General features: G+C 40.1%; 1 protein-coding gene across 1 annotated transcript in view; it reads right to left on the bottom strand.

The window, feature by feature from the left end:
* Positions 1 to 20,279, bottom strand: part of syne2b (spectrin repeat containing, nuclear envelope 2b) — a 68,597-nt gene that overhangs the window by 31,301 nt on the left and 17,017 nt on the right. Inside the window, exons 8-23 of the mRNA XM_028438126.1 lie at positions 19,804 to 20,003; positions 17,616 to 17,719; positions 15,997 to 16,086; positions 11,401 to 11,514; positions 9,814 to 9,951; positions 8,546 to 8,710; positions 7,713 to 7,825; positions 6,529 to 6,697; positions 5,704 to 5,800; positions 4,628 to 4,824; positions 4,250 to 4,414; positions 3,613 to 3,753; positions 3,426 to 3,527; positions 3,144 to 3,323; positions 2,900 to 3,058; positions 280 to 2,826 (exon numbers count right to left, since the gene is read on the bottom strand). Of these exons, the coding sequence (XP_028293927.1) occupies positions 280 to 2,826; positions 2,900 to 3,058; positions 3,144 to 3,323; positions 3,426 to 3,527; positions 3,613 to 3,753; positions 4,250 to 4,414; positions 4,628 to 4,824; positions 5,704 to 5,800; positions 6,529 to 6,697; positions 7,713 to 7,825; positions 8,546 to 8,710; positions 9,814 to 9,951; positions 11,401 to 11,514; positions 15,997 to 16,086; positions 17,616 to 17,719; positions 19,804 to 20,003 (4,681 nt within the window). The remainder of the gene's footprint in view (positions 1 to 279; positions 2,827 to 2,899; positions 3,059 to 3,143; positions 3,324 to 3,425; positions 3,528 to 3,612; positions 3,754 to 4,249; positions 4,415 to 4,627; positions 4,825 to 5,703; positions 5,801 to 6,528; positions 6,698 to 7,712; positions 7,826 to 8,545; positions 8,711 to 9,813; positions 9,952 to 11,400; positions 11,515 to 15,996; positions 16,087 to 17,615; positions 17,720 to 19,803; positions 20,004 to 20,279) is intronic.

The following is a 20,279-nucleotide window of genomic DNA, read 5'->3' as shown; positions in this document are numbered from 1 at the left end:
TGCTGTATTAATTGCATTTCTTAGTATCACTAGCGTTCCAAACATTGATTCTGTGTAAAATATGGGATATGGTAGCATGTCCATGTAAGGTACTACAAAGCTAAAACTGCTATAGTTCTGTTCATGCCTATAACAATATGAATCTTTGTTTTTGTGTTAAATTTGAGTAGCATTGGAGCTAGCTGCTTTTTTGCACCAAATTAAGATATCCAGAAATTTTACAGGTAAACAATGATGTGTGTTTGTATGTTTTTACAGTTGTACAGAGTTACTATTTACCTCTTTCTCCAACCATTGATCTGCTGTCGCAGGTTTGTCTTTCAGAACAGTGATGGCATCAAGGATGTGCGCCTGCAGGCAGTGCTTAGCCTCCTCAAAGCCATTCCTAGCCAAAGCCTGAGCCTTGGTGTAGGCCTCTGTATAGGTCTGTGGCGGAGCTTGGGCCAGAACGGGAGGTGTCATGCACAAATCAGGTGACTCAACCTGAGGCAAAACCTGAGAAGCCTGAATGTTCTGAGTTTGTTGAGGTCCAGTTTGTGCAGGTGTCTGCACCTTTGATTGGGAAGTTGTTTGGGCTTGAGGAAGAGGGGGCATCTGAGCCTGAACCTGTGCTGGTGTTTGTGCCTGAACTTTGGGTTGGGCCTGCAGCTTTGGTTGTGCTTCGACTTTGACTGGTGACTGGGCCCTGGGTTGCAGTTTGGACTGCGGCACTGATTCTGATTTCTTTTGGAAAAATGGCTGAGCTTTTGGTTGAATTGGTGCTTGACCATGAACTTGAGGCACTGGCTGGGTCAGAGGACAAGGTTCTTGCCTGGTTTGTGGTGCAGGCTGCTGGAACTGTGCTGGTGCGAGTGGCTGTGTCTGGAGTTTGCTTCTTGAAGGGTGCTGAGACTGGGCTTGCTGTGGAGTCTGTGATTGAGGAGGTATCCCAGTGTGTATTGGAGATTGTTGCTGAACTGGTATGTATGGCTGTGGAGGTGCCTGAACCCAGGCCTGTGGCTGTACTTGATTTTTCTGGGCTTGCATTTGATTCCAGGGTTGGGGTTGAATTTGAGGCTGATTATATACCTGACCCATTGGAGAAATCCCTTGGGGTCTAACATGTGGCCCTTGCTGGGCCCACTGGGGGGGAGTCTGAACCTGTTGATAGAACTGAGAGTTTGGCGATTGACCGATTTGTTGTTGAGGCATTGGGGGTCTTTGCTGTACAATGAGTTGTTGGCCTTTTTCCATCCACTGCTGTGATGGAGACTGACCCTGGGGATACAGGTGCGGTTGTGCCGTACCTTGTGGTTGTTGGATAGGCTGAACATAAGAGGGATACTGGGAGACAGGGGGTAACGTATCCTGAGGTTGTATCGATTGTTGGGGATAGGTTGGGTATAAGGTCTGAGGTTGGGTTGGACTTGGCCTACACATTGGTTGAGCCTGGGGCTGAGGATAAGCCATGGACTGAGGAGTGGCTCGGATCTGGGCTGTTGACTGAGGGTGCATTTGTGACTGCCCAAATGACGGTTTGTGTGCCTGAACCACAGGTTGACCATGAGTTGGAGGTTGTGCTTGTGTCTGTGGTTTAGGGGAGGGGGACCTTACAGGTGCCCAAGCCTGTGGATGAGTACGGACCTGAATGTGGGATGGCACAGGAACTTGCATTTGGCCTGGAATCAGAGGCTGCATCGGGGAGAGAGCCCTGACTTGAGCAACAGCAGGTCCATGGGCTTGACTCTGTTGTTCAACAGATGGCTGGGGTCCCACTGGAAAGCGCACTGGTTGAGGCTGAGCTTGGGGTTGAAGCTGTTGTGTCAAAATACTTTGCGACTGTGATTTGGTGCCCTCTGGAGTAGCTTGATGAATCATTGGTGCTTTGCCTTCCCCTCTGGATAGAGTCTGGGTCGCGGTCAGAGATGGTTTTTGAGCTTGCGTTGCAGCTACAATGCTGGGTTTAACACGTTTTTGTCCCTTTTGCTGTTCTGGCTGTATACGGTGTTTTTGTGGGTGTGGCTGCTTTTCAAATTTCAGAGTGTCTTTTTCTTGCTGCTCTGTTTGTTGTGTCATTTTAACAGGTGTCTCTGGGTGTGTCCTGGCTTTAGGGGTATCTTGTGACACACCTTGAACTGTTTCTCCTAGATTTAAACCAGTTGGTGTTTGTATCTGTGGAGTCTGAACTGCATCCTGAGGAGACACTTGTTCGGGATCTGGTGCAGAACCTTTCACTTCCCCAGAGGCTGGTTTCTGAAGCCAGGGACGGTTCTTCATAGCCTGGTTCTTCCTTATTTGGAGCTCCTCTGAGTTCATGGGTTTTCTTATTTCAGCTGGTTGCTGGATGGAAGTTTTCTCTGAGACATTAGGTGTCTCTTTTATTTCCGTTTGTACACTCTCTACTACATGATGCTGCTTGTCCATCTGTGGTTGTGAGGTTAGTGTTTCTTTGGGCATTTGCACCTCTTGTGTTTGCTCTGCCTTGACGTCTTTCTGCTGCTGCCTTACATCCTTTTCTGCAGTCAGTGTTATCTGTTGCTGCGGCACCGGTCTTTGTTCCTGAGCCTCGAAGCTTTCCTGTGTCTGATTTTCTGGTGGCGACTTTGGTTTGCTCTGTATCACAGCCTGGGCATACGAATACGGCATTGTGGGAGAAACCGGTGAAATGGCCTTTTCCCCACGGTAATCCTGCACCACTATCCTTGGCACAAAGATTTCACCAGCTTTGGTCAGAGGTTGAGGCGTTTCTTTATCCTGAACAAAAACTTTTGCAGGAGGAGAAGCTTCTGGAGGGCTTCTACTTCGATCTCTTCTTGAGCCCAGGCTGCTTAGCATGCCAACTGCTTCCTAAAATGTCAAGTAAACTATTTAGAAATAAAATATTTACATTGATATTTGGACAAACCCAGATTTAACTTGCCTGTGACTGAGCAACAGCAGCTCGTACTCGGTCCTGCATGGCGGTGGCGTGGAGGTACTCAATGGGAGAGCTCATCTGACTAGACATCACCGTTACTTGCAGATCCTGCTCCTCCATGACAACCTGACCCTCCAGCTGTAGACCACTGGATATGCATGCCTACAGAGCCCCACAAAGAGTTTTTAAGGGTTTTATTCTAAAATTCCACAAACAAAAATATTTGTCTAACTGGGTATCAAGTGACCTTAGCCCTTGGATCCTGATCCTTCTGTTTCCGCTGTCGATCTGTTGACCTTAGCATTTGGTAGAGCTCCCTGGCATCAGTCTCCCAGTGTAGGAGCTCGGCAAGTCGACTGTCCAGTCCAGACACACTATGCTGCAACTCAGCGCACACTTGCTCTGCCTCAAACAACCTCTGCATCACCTTGCAAAAACAACAAAATGGAGACTGAGCTAACACACATACAGGAGTTCAATACCTATAGCAGTTCTTGAAAGAAGTCTCTTAAAGTGCCATGGCTTTTACTTCAGGTACTGCTGTCTTCAGGTTCTGTAATTGGTCATGTGTGCATTCGCGGGAAGGAGCCAGATCATCTAGATTCACTTCTCCTATCCTCATCATCAAGAACTGTAGAGTAAAGACCAAACAGTCTTATTTATAGGAGAAAAATATGAGTAACACAGTGACTTGATGATGCCACCGCTGGTCTCACCTGTAGTCTTTTTCTGTAGGTGCGTAAAGGACCTGCCACTGCTTCCACAGGTTCTTTGAAAACCAAAGTGGCTTCTCTGATCAAAGCCTGGAGATCCTGGGCTTTGGGCTGAATGTCTGCCACAGATTGTGGCATACGTTCCTGCACAAAATAGAGACAAGGGGACAATAGAAGCTCTCATTCCCTCTTCTGCGGTAATTAACTTTAAAATGATGATAGAGCAACAGAAATAAGCTTCCTTCAGATGGTGATGGATCAGAGCTCTGGGACAAGCGAAAAGCAGAGTCATGTATTCTTTGATGTAGACACGGCTTTACCTTGAAACACTATGAAGTTTTTCAATTAGACCCTTAAAACAACAACACGGGTGGAGCTTTATACTGTCAAACTGGCAGCCGCACCTATACCAGTGTGAAAACTTTTCAATCAATTGCAGTGTCACTCTCAGATGCCTCCGATCTCAAGCTGCCAAAATCTAAGCTGCCACTCAAGAGTAAACCCTATTAAATAAATGTAACTATGTCAACACTGAGGTAATAAATCACGGATCAGCAAAAAAAGCAATGCTCTTGCAAACATTTTTTCCCAGGGTATAATTTAAAGCGTCGGCAGACAAAGTTAGTCTTAGATTTCTTACCAAAGTGTTCTTCTGAACAAATTCCTCCCAGTGAAGGTTGAGCTTCCGCAGCTCATCTGCCAGGTTCCTGCTGGTCTGAGGGTCAGTTGACTTAATAAGGAAGTTGCCAGTCTCGTTCAGGTGGACGTGCCGGGAGCTCCACTCAGCGATGGATTCAGGCGTCGCCTTAGCAAGGAATAGAACATTTTCTCATTGAACAGGTCGGAAGAATAAACAAAAGTACACAACAATAGTTCTCCTATGCTAAGATATGATATATTTCCCCTATCCTGCATGATGGTAGCCTATAAGAGCCATGGGTCAACAAAATAAAATGTGAGTGCAACAATTTCACCAATAGGCTGGAAATCATCATCTTAATCTTTTAAGTGTTCAAACCTCAGATCTCTGGGAGCTGGCTGCTGATGATCCCTGTAAAAGCCAAGCCTGCACAGAGCTGAAGCAGTCGGTGTACGAGTCCCATGCAGACAGTACTCGCCCCATGGTGGCCTTGGATGTGGTCACCTCCTCCAGAACAACAGCAGCCTCCTCCTCAAGCTGCTTGACCTGCTGACTCACCTGGTGGCAGTCACCAGCTAAGGACCAAAGACAGGAGCCATTTAACGTATCGGTCTCAATGTGGGACAGAATATGATCATCAGTGAGAATGCATTAGTTTCCTCCCATGCTGCTGGTCCCACAGTTTTGGATAAGTTTAATGATTAATACATAAAAATGTTCCAAAAACTATATATTTTTTAAAACTTTGTACTTTTTTCATAATTAAACAATTTCTGCAAATCTCTTTCCACTGATGTCTTCTGCAGGGTTTTTCTTTAAATCTTTAACCATTTTTAAGTTCTGCCCCTTCACTTGGGTTCAGGGAAACTCTGGATTATTGTCATTAACTCATCATAACTTCCAGAATCTACATTCCAGTGTCACGATTTTCACATTATTAGTATTTATTTTTGTGTAGTTCCTCACAATATCATGTTTCAAAACCTAGGTTAAGCATCAAGTCTGACATGGAAGCTAATCCACAAATTAATGGGCTTAAATGAATGGTGTGATTTTAAGACTTTCCAAGAATTTTCAAAACGCAGCTTTTGTCCTATAAACAGGAAATGACACCCGTTTGTAGAGAAACATGAGAATTCTAAGAATCTGCTCACTTTTCCAAAACTTCACACAGTTCAGGGAATATTGACCTTTGATTGAAAGGCACATTTCATATATTGGTTGAAAAATTAAAATACACAGCTTTACTATTATTTTCTTTCTCAAATTACATTTTGTAAGCTTTTAACTTAAAACGTTTTGGCTTTGAATCATGATTTTTCCACATTACTTGAGCATTCCTTTATGCAGCGTTCAGCAGAGCATTTCAGCATAAAGCATTCTTACTCTCTTTTTCTCTGAAAATGCAAATTTTCTAATTCACTGACACCAAATCAAAGTCCTTTAGTACTCACCAAGGGCAGATTTGCTTGAATACTTCTCAGAAACTTTCTTCAGCTTGTGAAGAGCAGCTTCTAACAAAGAAGGCAGATCCTGTCGGTCCACCAGTTCCTACATTACAAAAGAATAAAACTTTAGTCTGCAAGAGAGTTTTACAACCTGGGGTACGTGAGCAGATTGCAGAGGTGTAAACATTCAATTTCTGAATAATATAATAACAGGTAAATCCTAAACAACTAGGGGTTGGTGATATGAATCAAAACATATACCTGACATCACTTTCTAAATAAACCTTGACAGCAAGAGGATTCAGGGTCTCTCTAAGGGGCCCGTGTGAGTTTTATAGCATGGCTTGTTTCAGGGCAGGAGCATGGGCAGACTTCATAGTCTGGGTCTCAGTAGCAGTTTTGAACACACTCTTCCTATTGTAGCTTTTACTGCTGAAGGAGATGCTGGAAGAGATAAGGGGTTCTTCAACCTTTGGATTATTTCTTTGTTATAACGATGACTTTTGGTAATAAATCAGCCACGGTACAAACAGGACAGAGAAGTCTGTCAAACATTCCCATGCAAATTGCCTTGAAATTTATTGGAATTATTGTCAGAAACTCAGGAGTTTTAATAGGTCATTAGACCTAAAAACACAAATGATCAACACATGCCTGTAGATACTGTATTTACTGTTTCCATGGCACAGAATTGAAAGGACCTGAGGACTAACTGACAAGGCAAAACTCCAAGCGGCTGCAAAAACTCACTGTTGACAAAAATCGAGGTCAGTCAAACATCAGTCAGCCACTCCCTGTAAACCAGCAGGGCTTTTTTAAAGGTTTACCTACATGCCATTCTTGCAGCAACACCCTAACCGCCTCCGGGGAGATAAAAGGTCTCCTCCAGACACGTAGCTTGGTCCTGATCTGCTCCAACATATCCAGAACAGTGTGGCGGTGCTCGCTGTACTCCAGTTTGATCCCGTGGTACTTTGCCGTCACTCTTACACTGGTGAATCTGATCAGGAGGAGCAAAGATTAGCCATCAATACCAAAATAACACAGAAAACAAAATAGTGGTCATTCTTTAGCACGTGAGTCTCAAGCTCATTTTATTTCAGGGGCCACATACGAACTAGTTAGATTTCAAGTGCGCCAGGCCGGAAAAATATCTTGACTAAATATTACATATAATACACTTACAATGTCCTTAAGCATAAATTAGGTATAGATGTCATGTCCTTCCAGAATTTTCTGAATTTGCATCAGTTAGGTTAAAAACCTACTGTATGTGGCAGAATTTTTCATATACCAAATTACAAATACTGCAATAATGGACTAATGATCGTAGAAAAATTGTAAACCCCCTCAAATATCCCAGAGATGCATTCAATTTGTGAATGTGGAAAAACTGAAATAATATTTACATTTGTAGAAGTTAGAACAGACTGGTGGCTTGCGGGCCACTTGGTTGACTCATAAAACAGTAATGAACAAAAGGACAGAAAATGTATCAAAATGACAACAAAAATACAGAAAATGACAGAAAACATAACTACAAAAACGCAGAAAACCCCCCCAAAATAAAAACACATTTAACAATACCTCAAATGCCAATAGATAAAAATTTCATAAACACAAAAAATGATAGAGAAACACACAACTCACTTAGAAATATGCACAAAAATTCCCCAAACTGACAAAATTCAAGAAAAACCACATTAATCAACAGCAAAATGCACAAAATAATTCCACAACACACAAGACAACATGAAACAACTCCAATAAACACACAAACCCCTTTATTCTTTTCTGTATTAATGCTCAGTTTGGACATTATTCTAAATGATGACATGAAAGCTGATCATTTGGCTCTAAAATCAGATAATCACATGTTTGTGCCTCCTGCTGTGGTAAAAGCTGCCCTGTCTGTATTAGAAGAAAAAATATTTATCCATAATAATCTATTTCCCCCCATTGGAGTGAAGGTGACACATATGTCAAAGGCTTTAACTGGACATAAATAATCTCACCTCCTCTTTAGTTCCTCCATCTTGTCAGTGGGAACCATCACGTTTCCATACTCGTCCATGTTCTGGAAGGACTGAAAGGTTTTCAGCTGCTGTGGCATTTCCTCTAGACAAACCTGGAAACACATTGAGAAACAACAAGAAAATCAAACCCATATTCATTTTAACTTTTCTATTAAATATTTAGGAGGGAGAACATGCATATTCCTCATGTCTCTGAAAGATGAAAAACTTATCAACTATAACCAACTCAAATAATGTTTTTAAGAGCATGATATAACCGATTTGACCGATACATACTGATACCGATCATGTGTTTGTCTCATTTCAACCTTCAAAGTAACAGATTTTATTTTGAAAGTTCGGGTCCCTGTGTTTTTCTGGAATTATTTTAAGGCTCTTTTATTAGTTTTTAGATTTTTCTCTTTTACAAATTTGAGTAATTCATTGGCCTTTTTTGAAAAATGTATTTGGTTACCCAATTTAAAATGTTTAACTGACATTTTTAATCTAAACTTTTATATTATTGCTTTCTTCCTTTATCAGTCAGGGTTTGATTCGGAGATATCGATTCTATCAGAAAATGTAAATATTGTTGATAAATTGTAAAAGGTGAAAGGCTTGTTATTAATTAATTAATGTAAAAAATGACTATTCTGGCTATCTTTCGTTTAAACAGATATTTATGTGTGTTCCATGTTTGTTTCACTTCTGTAGAGACGCTGTAGGCTAAAAACAATCCAAAAAACTGAAGTAAATGCTGATAGACTTCGGCTCTTATGTTGCACACAGCAGGCCTTTTGTTGTCTTTGTTGACTTTGATCTTGAACACCTACCCTGAGCAGCTCTTGCTTCTCTCTGGCCTCGTCGGCAGCTTGGCCGTGGTTGTAGATGTCTCCGCCCTCCTCTGATAAAGCGCCTTCGGCTTTTAGCAGCCATCGAGCCACTGAGTCCAAAGGAGGCGGGAGGCTGATGTCCAGCGCCATTCTGTACTCACGGAGCTAAACAGGAACAGAACAGCAAGACAGGAAAACACAAAGAGGTGAACTATTTTCACTTTGTGAACAAATAGAGAATAACTTAAACCAGTGATTCTTAAACTTTTTTGGCTCAAGTACAGCCTTTCTCTTATTTCTGAATCCAAGTACCCCCTTTGTCCAAGTGCAATATTTGGCTTAGATAACAATTTTTTTTAAAAAAAACTATAGAGCATAATAAAGAATCTCATTTTGTAAATCAGTGGAAAGAGACAGTATTTAATGCAGTGGTTTCCAACCCATTTTTGGATTGTGACCCCAATTAGTATTTCTGGCGTCCCCAAAGTTTTAGTTTTTGATCAAGCTGTAGCTTTATTTTCTTTTACTGCATTTTAGTTAAACTATATTTTTATTTCACAAAGTGAGAGTAGAGAAAAACAGTTGTTTTGATTTAGAAAAAGAATAGTAATTAAAAAAATGCAATAATGTATTTGAATTTTTCAGAAATTTCAGGTGACCTAATTTACACTCCAGGCGACCCCACATGGGATCTCAACCCCAAGGTTGAAAAACCCTGATTTAGTGCGCCTGAATAGATTTATTTCTATAGCTTTTATCATTCTGCGTCATCTCACGCCTGGGGGTGGGACCAAGAGTGACACTTTATTTGTTAATTTTCCACTGCCATTGCATACCCCTAGGGGTACACGTACCTCCATTTGAGAAACACTGACTTAAACTATGACCAAAGCAAAATTAAAATACATTTTTACTACAATTATCCTAAAATAATATTGTCAAACTAAGTAAAGTGATGAATGACTCCAGTGATGTTTTTAAATCAACTGGTCATCATGTTAAGTGGTGACTGAGTCTGAGTGTTAGCTGGTTGTACTCAGAAGTCAGTCATTAGTTAGCATAGGCACCAGTTTCACCAAAACATCAGCAAAGCTCTGACCTGCATCACATTTCAGCACAGAAAATTATCCACTGTGAAAGATTGTCCCTCCTTTAACGTTAAATATTTTTATTATTACAGCACTGTAGCTATCATACCAGGTGGGTTAGGGCTGAAAACGTGGATTAGATATTTCATAATCTAAATCAGATGAATAGTTGATCTGAACCTTTTCAATGAGGCTGTCCCACGCCTCTCTGAGCGCTCGCTGCTCCTCGCTCAGCTTGGGACTTCTTCTCATCGACGTCAACAAAGGCACGATGGGCCGACGCTGCTCGTTAAAAGACACCAGGAACGTCTGAAATACCTGATAAGGCAAGATGAGATCAAATTTCATTCATTACAATGGAAATTGGAGAATAACTAATCAACACTAATACGCTGTATATGAGAATGTATTAAATCCAAGACATTTTGAAAGCAAGTGTTAGATAGCATTACGATATTTTTGTCTGTGAACATTCCTTTCAATTAACTTAACTTTGTAAATATCCAACAAATGTTGAACTGAAACCTGAATATTTGAATAAAAGTCTGAGGCTGCCTTCAGACGAGGACAGTTCTCGCTTAATTAAGCAGGAAAAACTCAATTTTATATCATTTCGATAATTATAATTTCAGCTGGGTTTAACTGCGATAACCTGCAATTGCACAAAACAAATTTAGAAGTATAGTGTATTGTCAATTTTTATGTAAAATTTACAACAATATAGCAACGCAAGTAGTGAAGTGATAAAGACGCATATAGCTTTTTGTAATCATGCGAATAATGCAAATGTAAATATGTGTGTGTCTGAGTGCGTGCCTCTGAGAGAGATGACTGTGACAGCCGTATGGTATTTCTCATACCCCTCTGAGTAAATTACAAGCCAGCACGGGACTGTAACAATCCTATGGCATTTCTGAGTACATTTTAGGTGATATCAATTTTACACCCACACATATTCTCTCAATCATTTAAAAGTAGAATCCCATGTGTGACAAGCACGTCGTATCTCAGAATAACTTTAAAGGTAACTTGGGAGTGTGTGACACCCATAGTGTATCTATCAAAATAACATATACAGTAGCTGCTGGACACCAAATATTCTAACAGATATAATCATAGTTTAAGCCTCATAGATCAATTAACTGAAGATTATTTTTCCACGAAAAAAAATGTAAAAGTTGAAAATGCTGCTTTTAAGTTGGAAGTTTTCATCACCACCATAAACACTCCGTTTGTTGACATTGCATCCCATTGCATCGTAGGATGTGGAGTCGTGGAGACGGATGCATAGAGGTGTGTCATTCTGTTATCACGGGGAAACCGTGAACAAACTAGAACAAAATGGCATCAATTGAATCACTGTCATCATTGTCATGGTAAAAATGAAGTAATAATAATCTTAATAATAATGCATTGTATTTTATATCGAGCTTTATCATAGATATTCAAAGCGCTTTACAGAATGCAATACAACGAGTGAAAACATCAACTAACGATGAAAACAAACCTTCGAGCCACAATTTCTACCTTTTTCATTTCTTTTTGGAGTAAAGCGCTTTGAGATGACTTTTGTTGTAATTAGAGCTATATAAATACAGTTGAATTGAAATTTAATTTAATTTAATTGATGATGATGTTAAATCCATTGATCTATGAGGTATACATTATGATTTCTATCTATTTAAAAATGTTTGTGAGTAGCAGCTTTAAAAGGTAATATGATGAGTGTTACAGTTGCCTGATATAAATCCCGTGTGTGACACCTACGTGGTATCTCTCAGAGTAACTCTCTCCCTCTGTAGAGTCCCATCCCTCCAGGAGCTCCTCGTAGGCGTGAACTAACCAGCAGGTCACTTCCTGTACCTTACGCTCAGGTGTCACCTAGGAGCAAAGCAGATATATTTATTAATATCTATTTACACTTAGATGTTTAGTTCCAGTTTGTCTGAACACTTTGCAATTTACACAGACTGAATAAAAAATGGTTCCATTATTGAAATGCACAACAATTAGTTATATATGTATATATATATGTGTGTGTATATATATATATATATATATATATATATAAATTAAAAAATAAATAAATAAAATGCTACACCTTATAAAAGTTATTGCTGTAAAAAGAACTAAAAATGTTTGAAGAGATTGGAAAATCAAACTAATTAACATAGCTAAATATTTACCTTAATGGTTTTTACTAGATTTTTGAATGAAGTGAGTTGATTAAAAAAAAAAAAAAAAATCACCACGTGATATCTTTGTCATCATACCAACACGTTTCCAAACTGCAGACGTCAGTACGGCTATAATCAGCTACATCTTCTTCGTGTAATTATTTGCTTCTTTTATGTTTGTTCTCTATTTTCATCGCTTTGTTTGTGCTGCATAAACAAAAGTGTGACTATCATACTGAGAGACATGCCTTTAGACTTTTGCCCTTCAAAGATGGAAACACTGACAGAGAAGAAGAACAAGCTCTCTTTCCAAGTCAGGAGCTAATTTGTGTTCTTTCCTATTACCTGGAAGCACGTCTGAGCACAAGCAGCACCAAATGTGGTCGCAAGTTTGTTTTGGATACAGAGCTTTGGGCAATTTCCATGACAACATCAACTTTAATCCTCCTTTTATCAAGCATGTCAAGACATATGAGAGCACTTTGGGGGTACAAACCATATAAAGAGTGGATATTTAGTGTAATCTGACCTCACTACTGCCACACAACCCAAAACATGTCCTGAACCACAAACTTCTCACACACCTCTGACTTCCTCATGCACCACCATACTTTCCCATTCCTTCTCTCTACTTCTCCATCAGTTTGTCACCCCTTCTCTCCGTCACTGCTTCATTGATCAACTTGAATCCTCTGTCATTACTACAGCTCTTGAAATGGGAACCAGCAAACTTTTCCACTCCACAATCATCCTCTCATGTTCTAAGAATTAGTTAAACAGCGCAGTAGTTAGAAACCCTCCTGCCCACTCCCGTAAACCTTTTCATGACTCCACTTGTATATCAGCAAAGCCAACAGCCTCACATTATGCTCCGTCCAAATCTACAAAGAGAAAATGTAGTTCCTTCTTATCATCTCTGTGCTCTGTCATCTATTTACTAAGACAAAGACACAATTTGAGTTTGAGTTAGATTTAAAATGTCTCGATCTTGCATGGATACGCAACACCACTGCAAAAAAGAAAGGGCTACGACCTAATCCTTGGCGTAATCCCATCTTCACTTAGGAAGACTCTGTCACAGAGAGAGCACACTACACTTATTCGGACTCTTTCTGCACTTATTCATTTTACTAAATGTAATTTACGATACACATTAACCAAACCACTAGAGCCCAAAACCATACAGGCGGACCTGCTAATAGTGTATCATGTTTTTCTGCAGCCTGTGCTTTCTCCTCGCCCTTTTCTCTTTTCTCCATTTCAGGGGTCTTGAAACTGGAGTTGACACTTCCTGATCTATGGTTCATGGCTCAACTAGTCTGGGACACTCTGATGTTCTATCTCTCTATCCTGTTCTGTTGGTCTTTCTGTCCACTAACCCCAACCAGTCGAGGCAGATGGCTGCCACCTCTGAACCTGGTTCTGCTGGATATTTCTACCTGTTAAAAGAGAGTTGTTTCTTCCCACTGTCGCTTGTTCATGTGGATTTGTTGGCTTTTTTCCTTTTATTACAAATTTTATATTTTGATAGCGCTTTGAGATTAACCTCGCAAGAATCAGATTGATGTGTAGCCCTCCCTCTAACTCGAGTTCTCCACATCAATCTGAGTCTGTGTCTAGCGAATCCTTTCGGAACCAGTGAGGGACATGAACAGAATGCTTGAAGCTAATTGGGAGAAGCGCCTGTCCACCATGATTTGTTTTAGCCAATCACACAGTAACAAATAATGATGTCGTCATCGGCATGCCCGCAGAGATGCTACTACAACGACAACAAGGCTCCGGAGGTGAAAGCTTTCTTTTGAGATAGTAATGCTGTGGTCATTATGTCGTTGAGTGACTTTTGCCGTTATTGCAACTTGAGTATGTGAGTTAAGGACACGTTAACCATCCTCCTGCATCGACATCTTTCTATTTTGATTCGGAGCTATGCTAATAGCGGGAGCCAAGCTAGTTCCTCTCCGCTCAACTGTGCATGCGGCAGTTTTGCTTTGGCGCTTCTGCCTTCATCACACCCAGATATCCCGCCCTAACCCACAACACTACCTCATGATTGGTTCTAACCGTTTCGGTTTGGATTCGAAAGGCAAAGGCAGGAACAGCACAAGATGGATTCTGGTGTTTGTGAACACCAGGAAAATCCATCTTCCAGGCAAGGTTACTTTGAGATGACTTTTGTTGTAATTAGTGCTGTATAAGTAAAGTTGAATTGAATTGAATTGAATTCATTTAAAACCTACAAGACGCATCTCAAGTAATGTTGTGTCGGTACTGCTACTAGTATCGGGAGGAGCCCCGATACAGTACTAAAAGGCTGGGATTGGTTTTGGCAAGTACTAACTATTAACACGCCAATACCATTTGCAGCATCACACTCATCTTCAAACGCAGCGCCTTGGGTTTTTCTGACACCTGATCACAGAAACACGTATGGCTACGTATAGTTGTTGGCAAAAAACAGATCATGTCTTTTTTTAAACACTGCAGTATCGGCATGTATCGGTATCAGCAGATACTATGCAACTAGGTATCGTATCGGCATCAGGACAAAAAAAAAAAGAGTATCGGACAAACACTAATCTCCAGTATAACCAGAGTAGTCATATCAATTTTATTCTTCTTTTTTTTCTCCCAAGTGTCTCTGCTTTGCGGTTATAGGGACCACAGACCCCACATGACCTTTCACACCTACAGCACACCTTACTGTTGTCACACTCCCCCTCTGTCCTTTACCTCTCAGCATTCCTGACACGTATGCAACGAAAACTGCAGTCTAATCATTCATTTCATGTCTGTGTTTTCAACTATGAAGCATTAGGGCTGCAGTGGATAAGATATGTTGATATTTCCAACACCTCAGCTGACAACAAAGATACAGTCAGGAGTTGTTTGGTGCGTTGTTGTGATGTGGGCAATGAGAGCCTGACTCATCAGAAACACGCCCTGGTTGTGGTTTTGGAAAGATTCCCAGAGAACAAGGCAAACCCGTTCCAAGGCAACAATCAGATTGAACAGCTGGGGCGGCGTCCCAATAAACTTATTTCCCAGTGAAAGGTTCAAAACAGATTGAGTGACGAGACCGTCATGAGGAGACAAGTAACAACGAAGCAGAAAGAGTCTTAAAAACACAACGATTAAACTCATAAATTCACCTGAAATATTACAAAGTCAAAGTAAGGGAACGGCGGTTAAAATAATTAATATGTGTTTACTGTGTTGAAATTAATTTCGTTAAATTTAATTACCTGCGTCGAGTTATATAATCCAAACATTATCAATCACTGTTTTCGTTTATTCATTTGCCGACTCACTTATCCAGCGTCACAGGATCTGCTGGTGCCCATTACCAGCTCTCAATAGAACACAGTGCAGGTCCATTACAGCAAGAATAAAACATAAAATAACATAACAGTATTTCATTTTTTTAATGTTGAACATAAAGTTTCAGATAACCTCCATTAGAACCCTGCATTGGGTTTTTGCATCCAGAAGAAGATTTAGAAAGAAACTTGGAAGAAAAGGGAGATGTTTTAGGGGTTGCACGTGTGACTCAAAGTTTCCTGGAAATTGACTAGTTACATATACATTATACATATTTAACACTATAAAAATGGGAGGTGGTTCAGAGACTCCACCAAAGCTTTGTGACGCCCTTAATCAAACAAATTATGAAAGGGAAGCAGATCAGTGATTTTTATCACCACCAGCACGATGCCAAAAAGCTGTCAAAGAGCACAGGATTGTTGTTGTGATGCCAACAAAGCCACAGTGGCCTTATAGAATATGCAGCTCAATGAGATGCACATATTCTCCCACAATACATGTTACTCCTAATGTTACTTTAGCATGCAAATAAGACAGAATTACAGATGTGTCTTTGACCGCGGCACCCTCAGCTGTAATGTTGACTATTTTGAGATTAAAACAGTTATGACAAAGGTTTACAAATAAAAACTAAAACAACTGTAAAAAAAAAAAAAAAAAAGAAAGAAAATAGATTTAAAACAGGCGGAAGAAAGTATATTTTAATGTGCAAGTTTCAATAAAATGAGATTAAAACATCTATATATATATATATATATATATATATATATATATATGCTAAAACCCGACCATTTAAAACCTCAATTTTTTCAATAAATAAGAGACAATATGATGTCTAATAATATGATGAGGGTGTGTGTACCTGTCGGAGAGGGGAGGCACTAACAGCAGGAGTAAAGTGAACGGGCAGGCTGACAGGGGAAGGACTTTTTGGAAGACTCAGGAAATGCGTCTGACAGGAAGAAGTGAGGAAAAAGGGAAAAAAGAGAGCTTTCACAGAGAAGAGAGATAGAGTAGCATGCCAATCCCTTCAAAACGCACTTGAGAAATAAGGACAGTACAAACATTGAATGCGTAGCCAAGGTCACTGTGCAGGAGGAGTCTGTTAAACTAAAGTGGGTCACATTAAAAAAGAATCATGCAGATCAGACTGACTAAGGTTGACACATTTGCAAATATGTCACATTTTAAACTGTCCTGTTATCTGTTCACTTAACATTGCAAACAAAGTGCATTAGAACAGTTAGTAAAAGTACAGCTGATGTTAACATTTGTAACAAAACAAGAAATGTCTAAAAAGATGTTTTAACTTGATCATTCTGCACTGTCTCATGTGAAAGAAATGTACAATGAAATCAGTTTAAAGATAGTGCTGTACCATAAAATGTGGAAAGTGAAGGGGTTTATACACACGTATACATATTAAATACACACATATATGCTGCCAGATTTGTTATTCCAACATTACTGCGTCTCAGTGCACAAAGACATGGACTTCAACCTCATTCAGCACCTTTGGAATAAACTACACAAAGGCCTTCCCGTCCAACATCAGTGACCATTTCAGGACTATATATCATTATTTGCGACTCGCAAAGTCAAACCAGGTAATTAACTATTTCCTAGAGTGCACTAATGCATATTTTATATCCGGGTACATGTTCCCTAAAATATGAAGTACTTTGATCATCTTGAACATATTAAGATAGAAGGCCAAAAAAACAAGGCCACATTAATTTTTCATTGATCTCGTTGAATGTCAACAGGTGGAAAAACAGTCCTGTGGACACATTCAATGTCTGAATCAAGATATAACATTTCTCATTATGTTGGAAATACATTCATACATTTCTCCAAGTGCCCCCTGCAACATGTTCAAGTACCCATAGGGATACACGAACCCCTGGTTGGGAACCACTGCTGTACTAAAAGAATGGGCACAGATTCCCACAGAAACACTTCAAGCCTTCAGAGAAGAGCGGAAGCTGTTAGAGCTGCAGAGGGATACACTCCATAGTATATTAGTGTGTCCTGTATGAATATGGAAACATTGTCATCATAAATACTGTATATGCATGTGTGCGTGAAAGCCAAATAATGACACATTATCCCCCAGTACAAAATCCCAACACTTAAAAATTGTCATGAATTTCATTAAAATCAAATTTGAAAAAGTTGCTGATGAACAGAGTTGGAAGACTCCGTTTAAACATGAACTTTATAACTTACACAAAAAGCAGGGGAGCGGTTAGAAAGTGAAAGGAAACACAAGGCAAACAAATCAGTTCAGAAACGAAAGTTCTTGCATTATTTGACACTGATATATACAGTATAAAGCATGTTTTGCCGTGAACAGGCAGTGTTGAATGCAGCGAGCATCTTTCATGCAGTGACCTTCATTCCCTCTGTTCTCTACAAGCTGATAATCACATCTATGCTGCATGAGCAGAACTTTAGAGCAGACTTTGTGCGTTGCCAAACCTGCTGCTCGTCATCCTCAGCTGCAGGCAGGTCTCTGGAGTACTGCAGGAACTGAGCCACGTAGGTCATGATGGACTTCTCCTCGGGGTCCCTAACGTCCACATCTGCATCGGGATCAGAGTCGTCCATGGTTAGAGTGGCACTGACATGAGAGTGAGAGTGTATGTGCGGCAGGTGGAGCTCAGAGGCATCTGAGGAATGGAGGAGTGACAGTCCTGGCTTTGACTGTGAGAGGCAGAGCAGGCGGTTCATGTGAGGAGATCAGCAGATCGTCATCATCGCCCTCAGGGCTCCCACAGCACTAAAACATCACACACGCTCAAACACAGGAGAAGGCGCAGTAGCTTTCGATTTCAATGAGTGCAGAGGTGAACAAAAAGACCCTTTAACAATTAGTGAAAGTCTTAGAAGCCCATTTTAAACACAAACATTTGTTTTTTGTTAACAATGTCAGAGAGCCAAATACAGCACAAAGCTAATTTAAAAAAAAAAAAAGTCGTTGCAGAGGAGTTTGTGCTCCTGAAACTAGGATTTCTGTGAAAAATAAAGCTAAATACATACATATACATTTGAATGACTTCATCTTATTTTATAATGTGTGTGAGAACATCTTGACATATACAGTATTGCTATATCAATTTTCCGCAACAGAATATCCGATTTTTCAGCCTGCCCTGCAGCACCATAATAATAATAATAATAATGTATACTTTTTTCATCAATTCTTCCTCTGCATTTTACCCATTTTCCCCGAGGGGTAGCAGTGGGCTGCCATTGCAGGTGCACCGGGGAACAGTTGGATTGGCGCTAAGGGACTTGCTCAACATTCCACAGTGTTGGCCCGGGTGAGATTGGAACCGGCAACTCTTCAATTACAAGCCCGCTTCCTTAACCAATAGGCCAATACAGACAATTTACCACATTGCATTTTGAATATATGTCCCCCACACCCTCAATACGTGTACCCTTCATTCTTTGGTTATTTTGTTTCAAAGTCAAATTAAAAAATAGGAAAAAAAGAGTTATTGATGCTGGAAGTTTGATTTTGTGAATATTTGCAAACTTTACCGAACAGTGTTACAGTTCAAATAGTATCCAGATAAACTGGTGGCTGGGTGGATTTTTACTCCAGGTCCGGACATAAAAAGAAACAACGCATAAGTCACATTACTGGTGAATTGAAACGTTATTAATACATTAATAAATCAAAACCAAAAAATGGATGTTACGTAAAACATAGGCACATGATATGTGGAACCAGAGGTGGTGTAATCAATCTATTGGTGCTCCTCGTTTCTTGTGACAATCTCCGTGTGTCGATGGCTGCTGTTAGCGGTATTTATAACTTGCAAAATAATTTTTTTTACTGCCCTCAAAAAAGCTGTAATTGTTTTTGCAAAAGTGTCAAATGGTAGAAGTTCTAACATCTATTGTTCCTCACACCAGCCTCACAGTTGATAGTCACCAGTTTATTTGGATACTATTTGAATCGTAAACAAAACATAAAGGTGAGCAGCTTTTTACGAGCTAAAACATCCACACACTGAATGAAAACAGGAGCAGGACCAGAAAACTACTGAAATAAATCCTAAACAGTGCTATTATGTGAGGAGACCTGGTCCAGGACCTGGGGAGGGACTTCAGTTCTCGCTCTAATTTACAAGTTTAAAAAAAAAACAAAAAAACAGAAAAACGCTGCTTATCTGGTTTTTGGTTTTTCTGTATTGGTTTTAAATCAGTAAAACAAAATAACCACACTGTTTATTTGTTATTTTTATTTGATTTTAAAACGGAATAACCAAAGAACGCAGGGTACATGGATTACCCGCAAACATGAGCGGTAATTAGAAAACAAAATAAGGTACAAAATATAAGATATCATAGACGAACTGTTGGACATTAAAATAACAACAGTTATAAAGTATCCATACCACCATATTACATTTGTTCATTTCATATCTGAATGTGTAGAGCATCTGATTTTCCCCAATTCCGTTTGGTTTCCTTTCCATTTCCGGCTTTCCCTAATCAGACATCATTACTAACAATTAAATGTCCCAAAAGTGTTGCAAACATGCTTAATAAGATTAATTCAGGTTGACATCTGTTTGAATTTCACATTTCAAATCATGTGAAAAAATGTACAGTAGCCTGCTTTAATTGGAAATACTCCTGATGCAGGACTCACCGTCTGCCTCCAGTAGTCGGGGGATCCTCAGCTCCCTCTCTGCAATACTAAAAGCCTCATCCAGGTTCTGCTTGTTGCTCCTGGTCCGAGCTTTGGACAGATCCACCAGGTCCGGTCGCAATGCATACAAGATAGCCAGGAAGACCACGCCGCTCCTCCAGCTTGCCTTAAAGTCCTTTACATTCACAGAACAGCCGGCTCTGAGGAAAACACAGGGTAAATAATCAAGTTAAAGCTAAAGAGCAGCGAGATGTTCTATCATGTTGAAATGAACCTTGGATGTGGACACAAGGGGAACCCAAAATGTGAACGGTGTGACACTGCATGTTTTAGGACCTTATCACTCATTTAACACATTTTTCCCCTTTAATGCGGGCAAAGAGACAGAAATGTCAAATCTCACTACAAGATTTCTCAATATGACAGACTTCAACACAGAAATGGAAATAGCTACAGTATATGACACAGACTAAACC

This window comes from Gouania willdenowi, chromosome 22, assembly GCF_900634775.1.
Source record: "Gouania willdenowi chromosome 22, fGouWil2.1, whole genome shotgun sequence".
Taxonomy (NCBI): domain Eukaryota; kingdom Metazoa; phylum Chordata; class Actinopteri; order Blenniiformes; family Gobiesocidae; genus Gouania; species Gouania willdenowi.
This window is presented reverse-complemented; position numbering and strand designations above follow the sequence as displayed.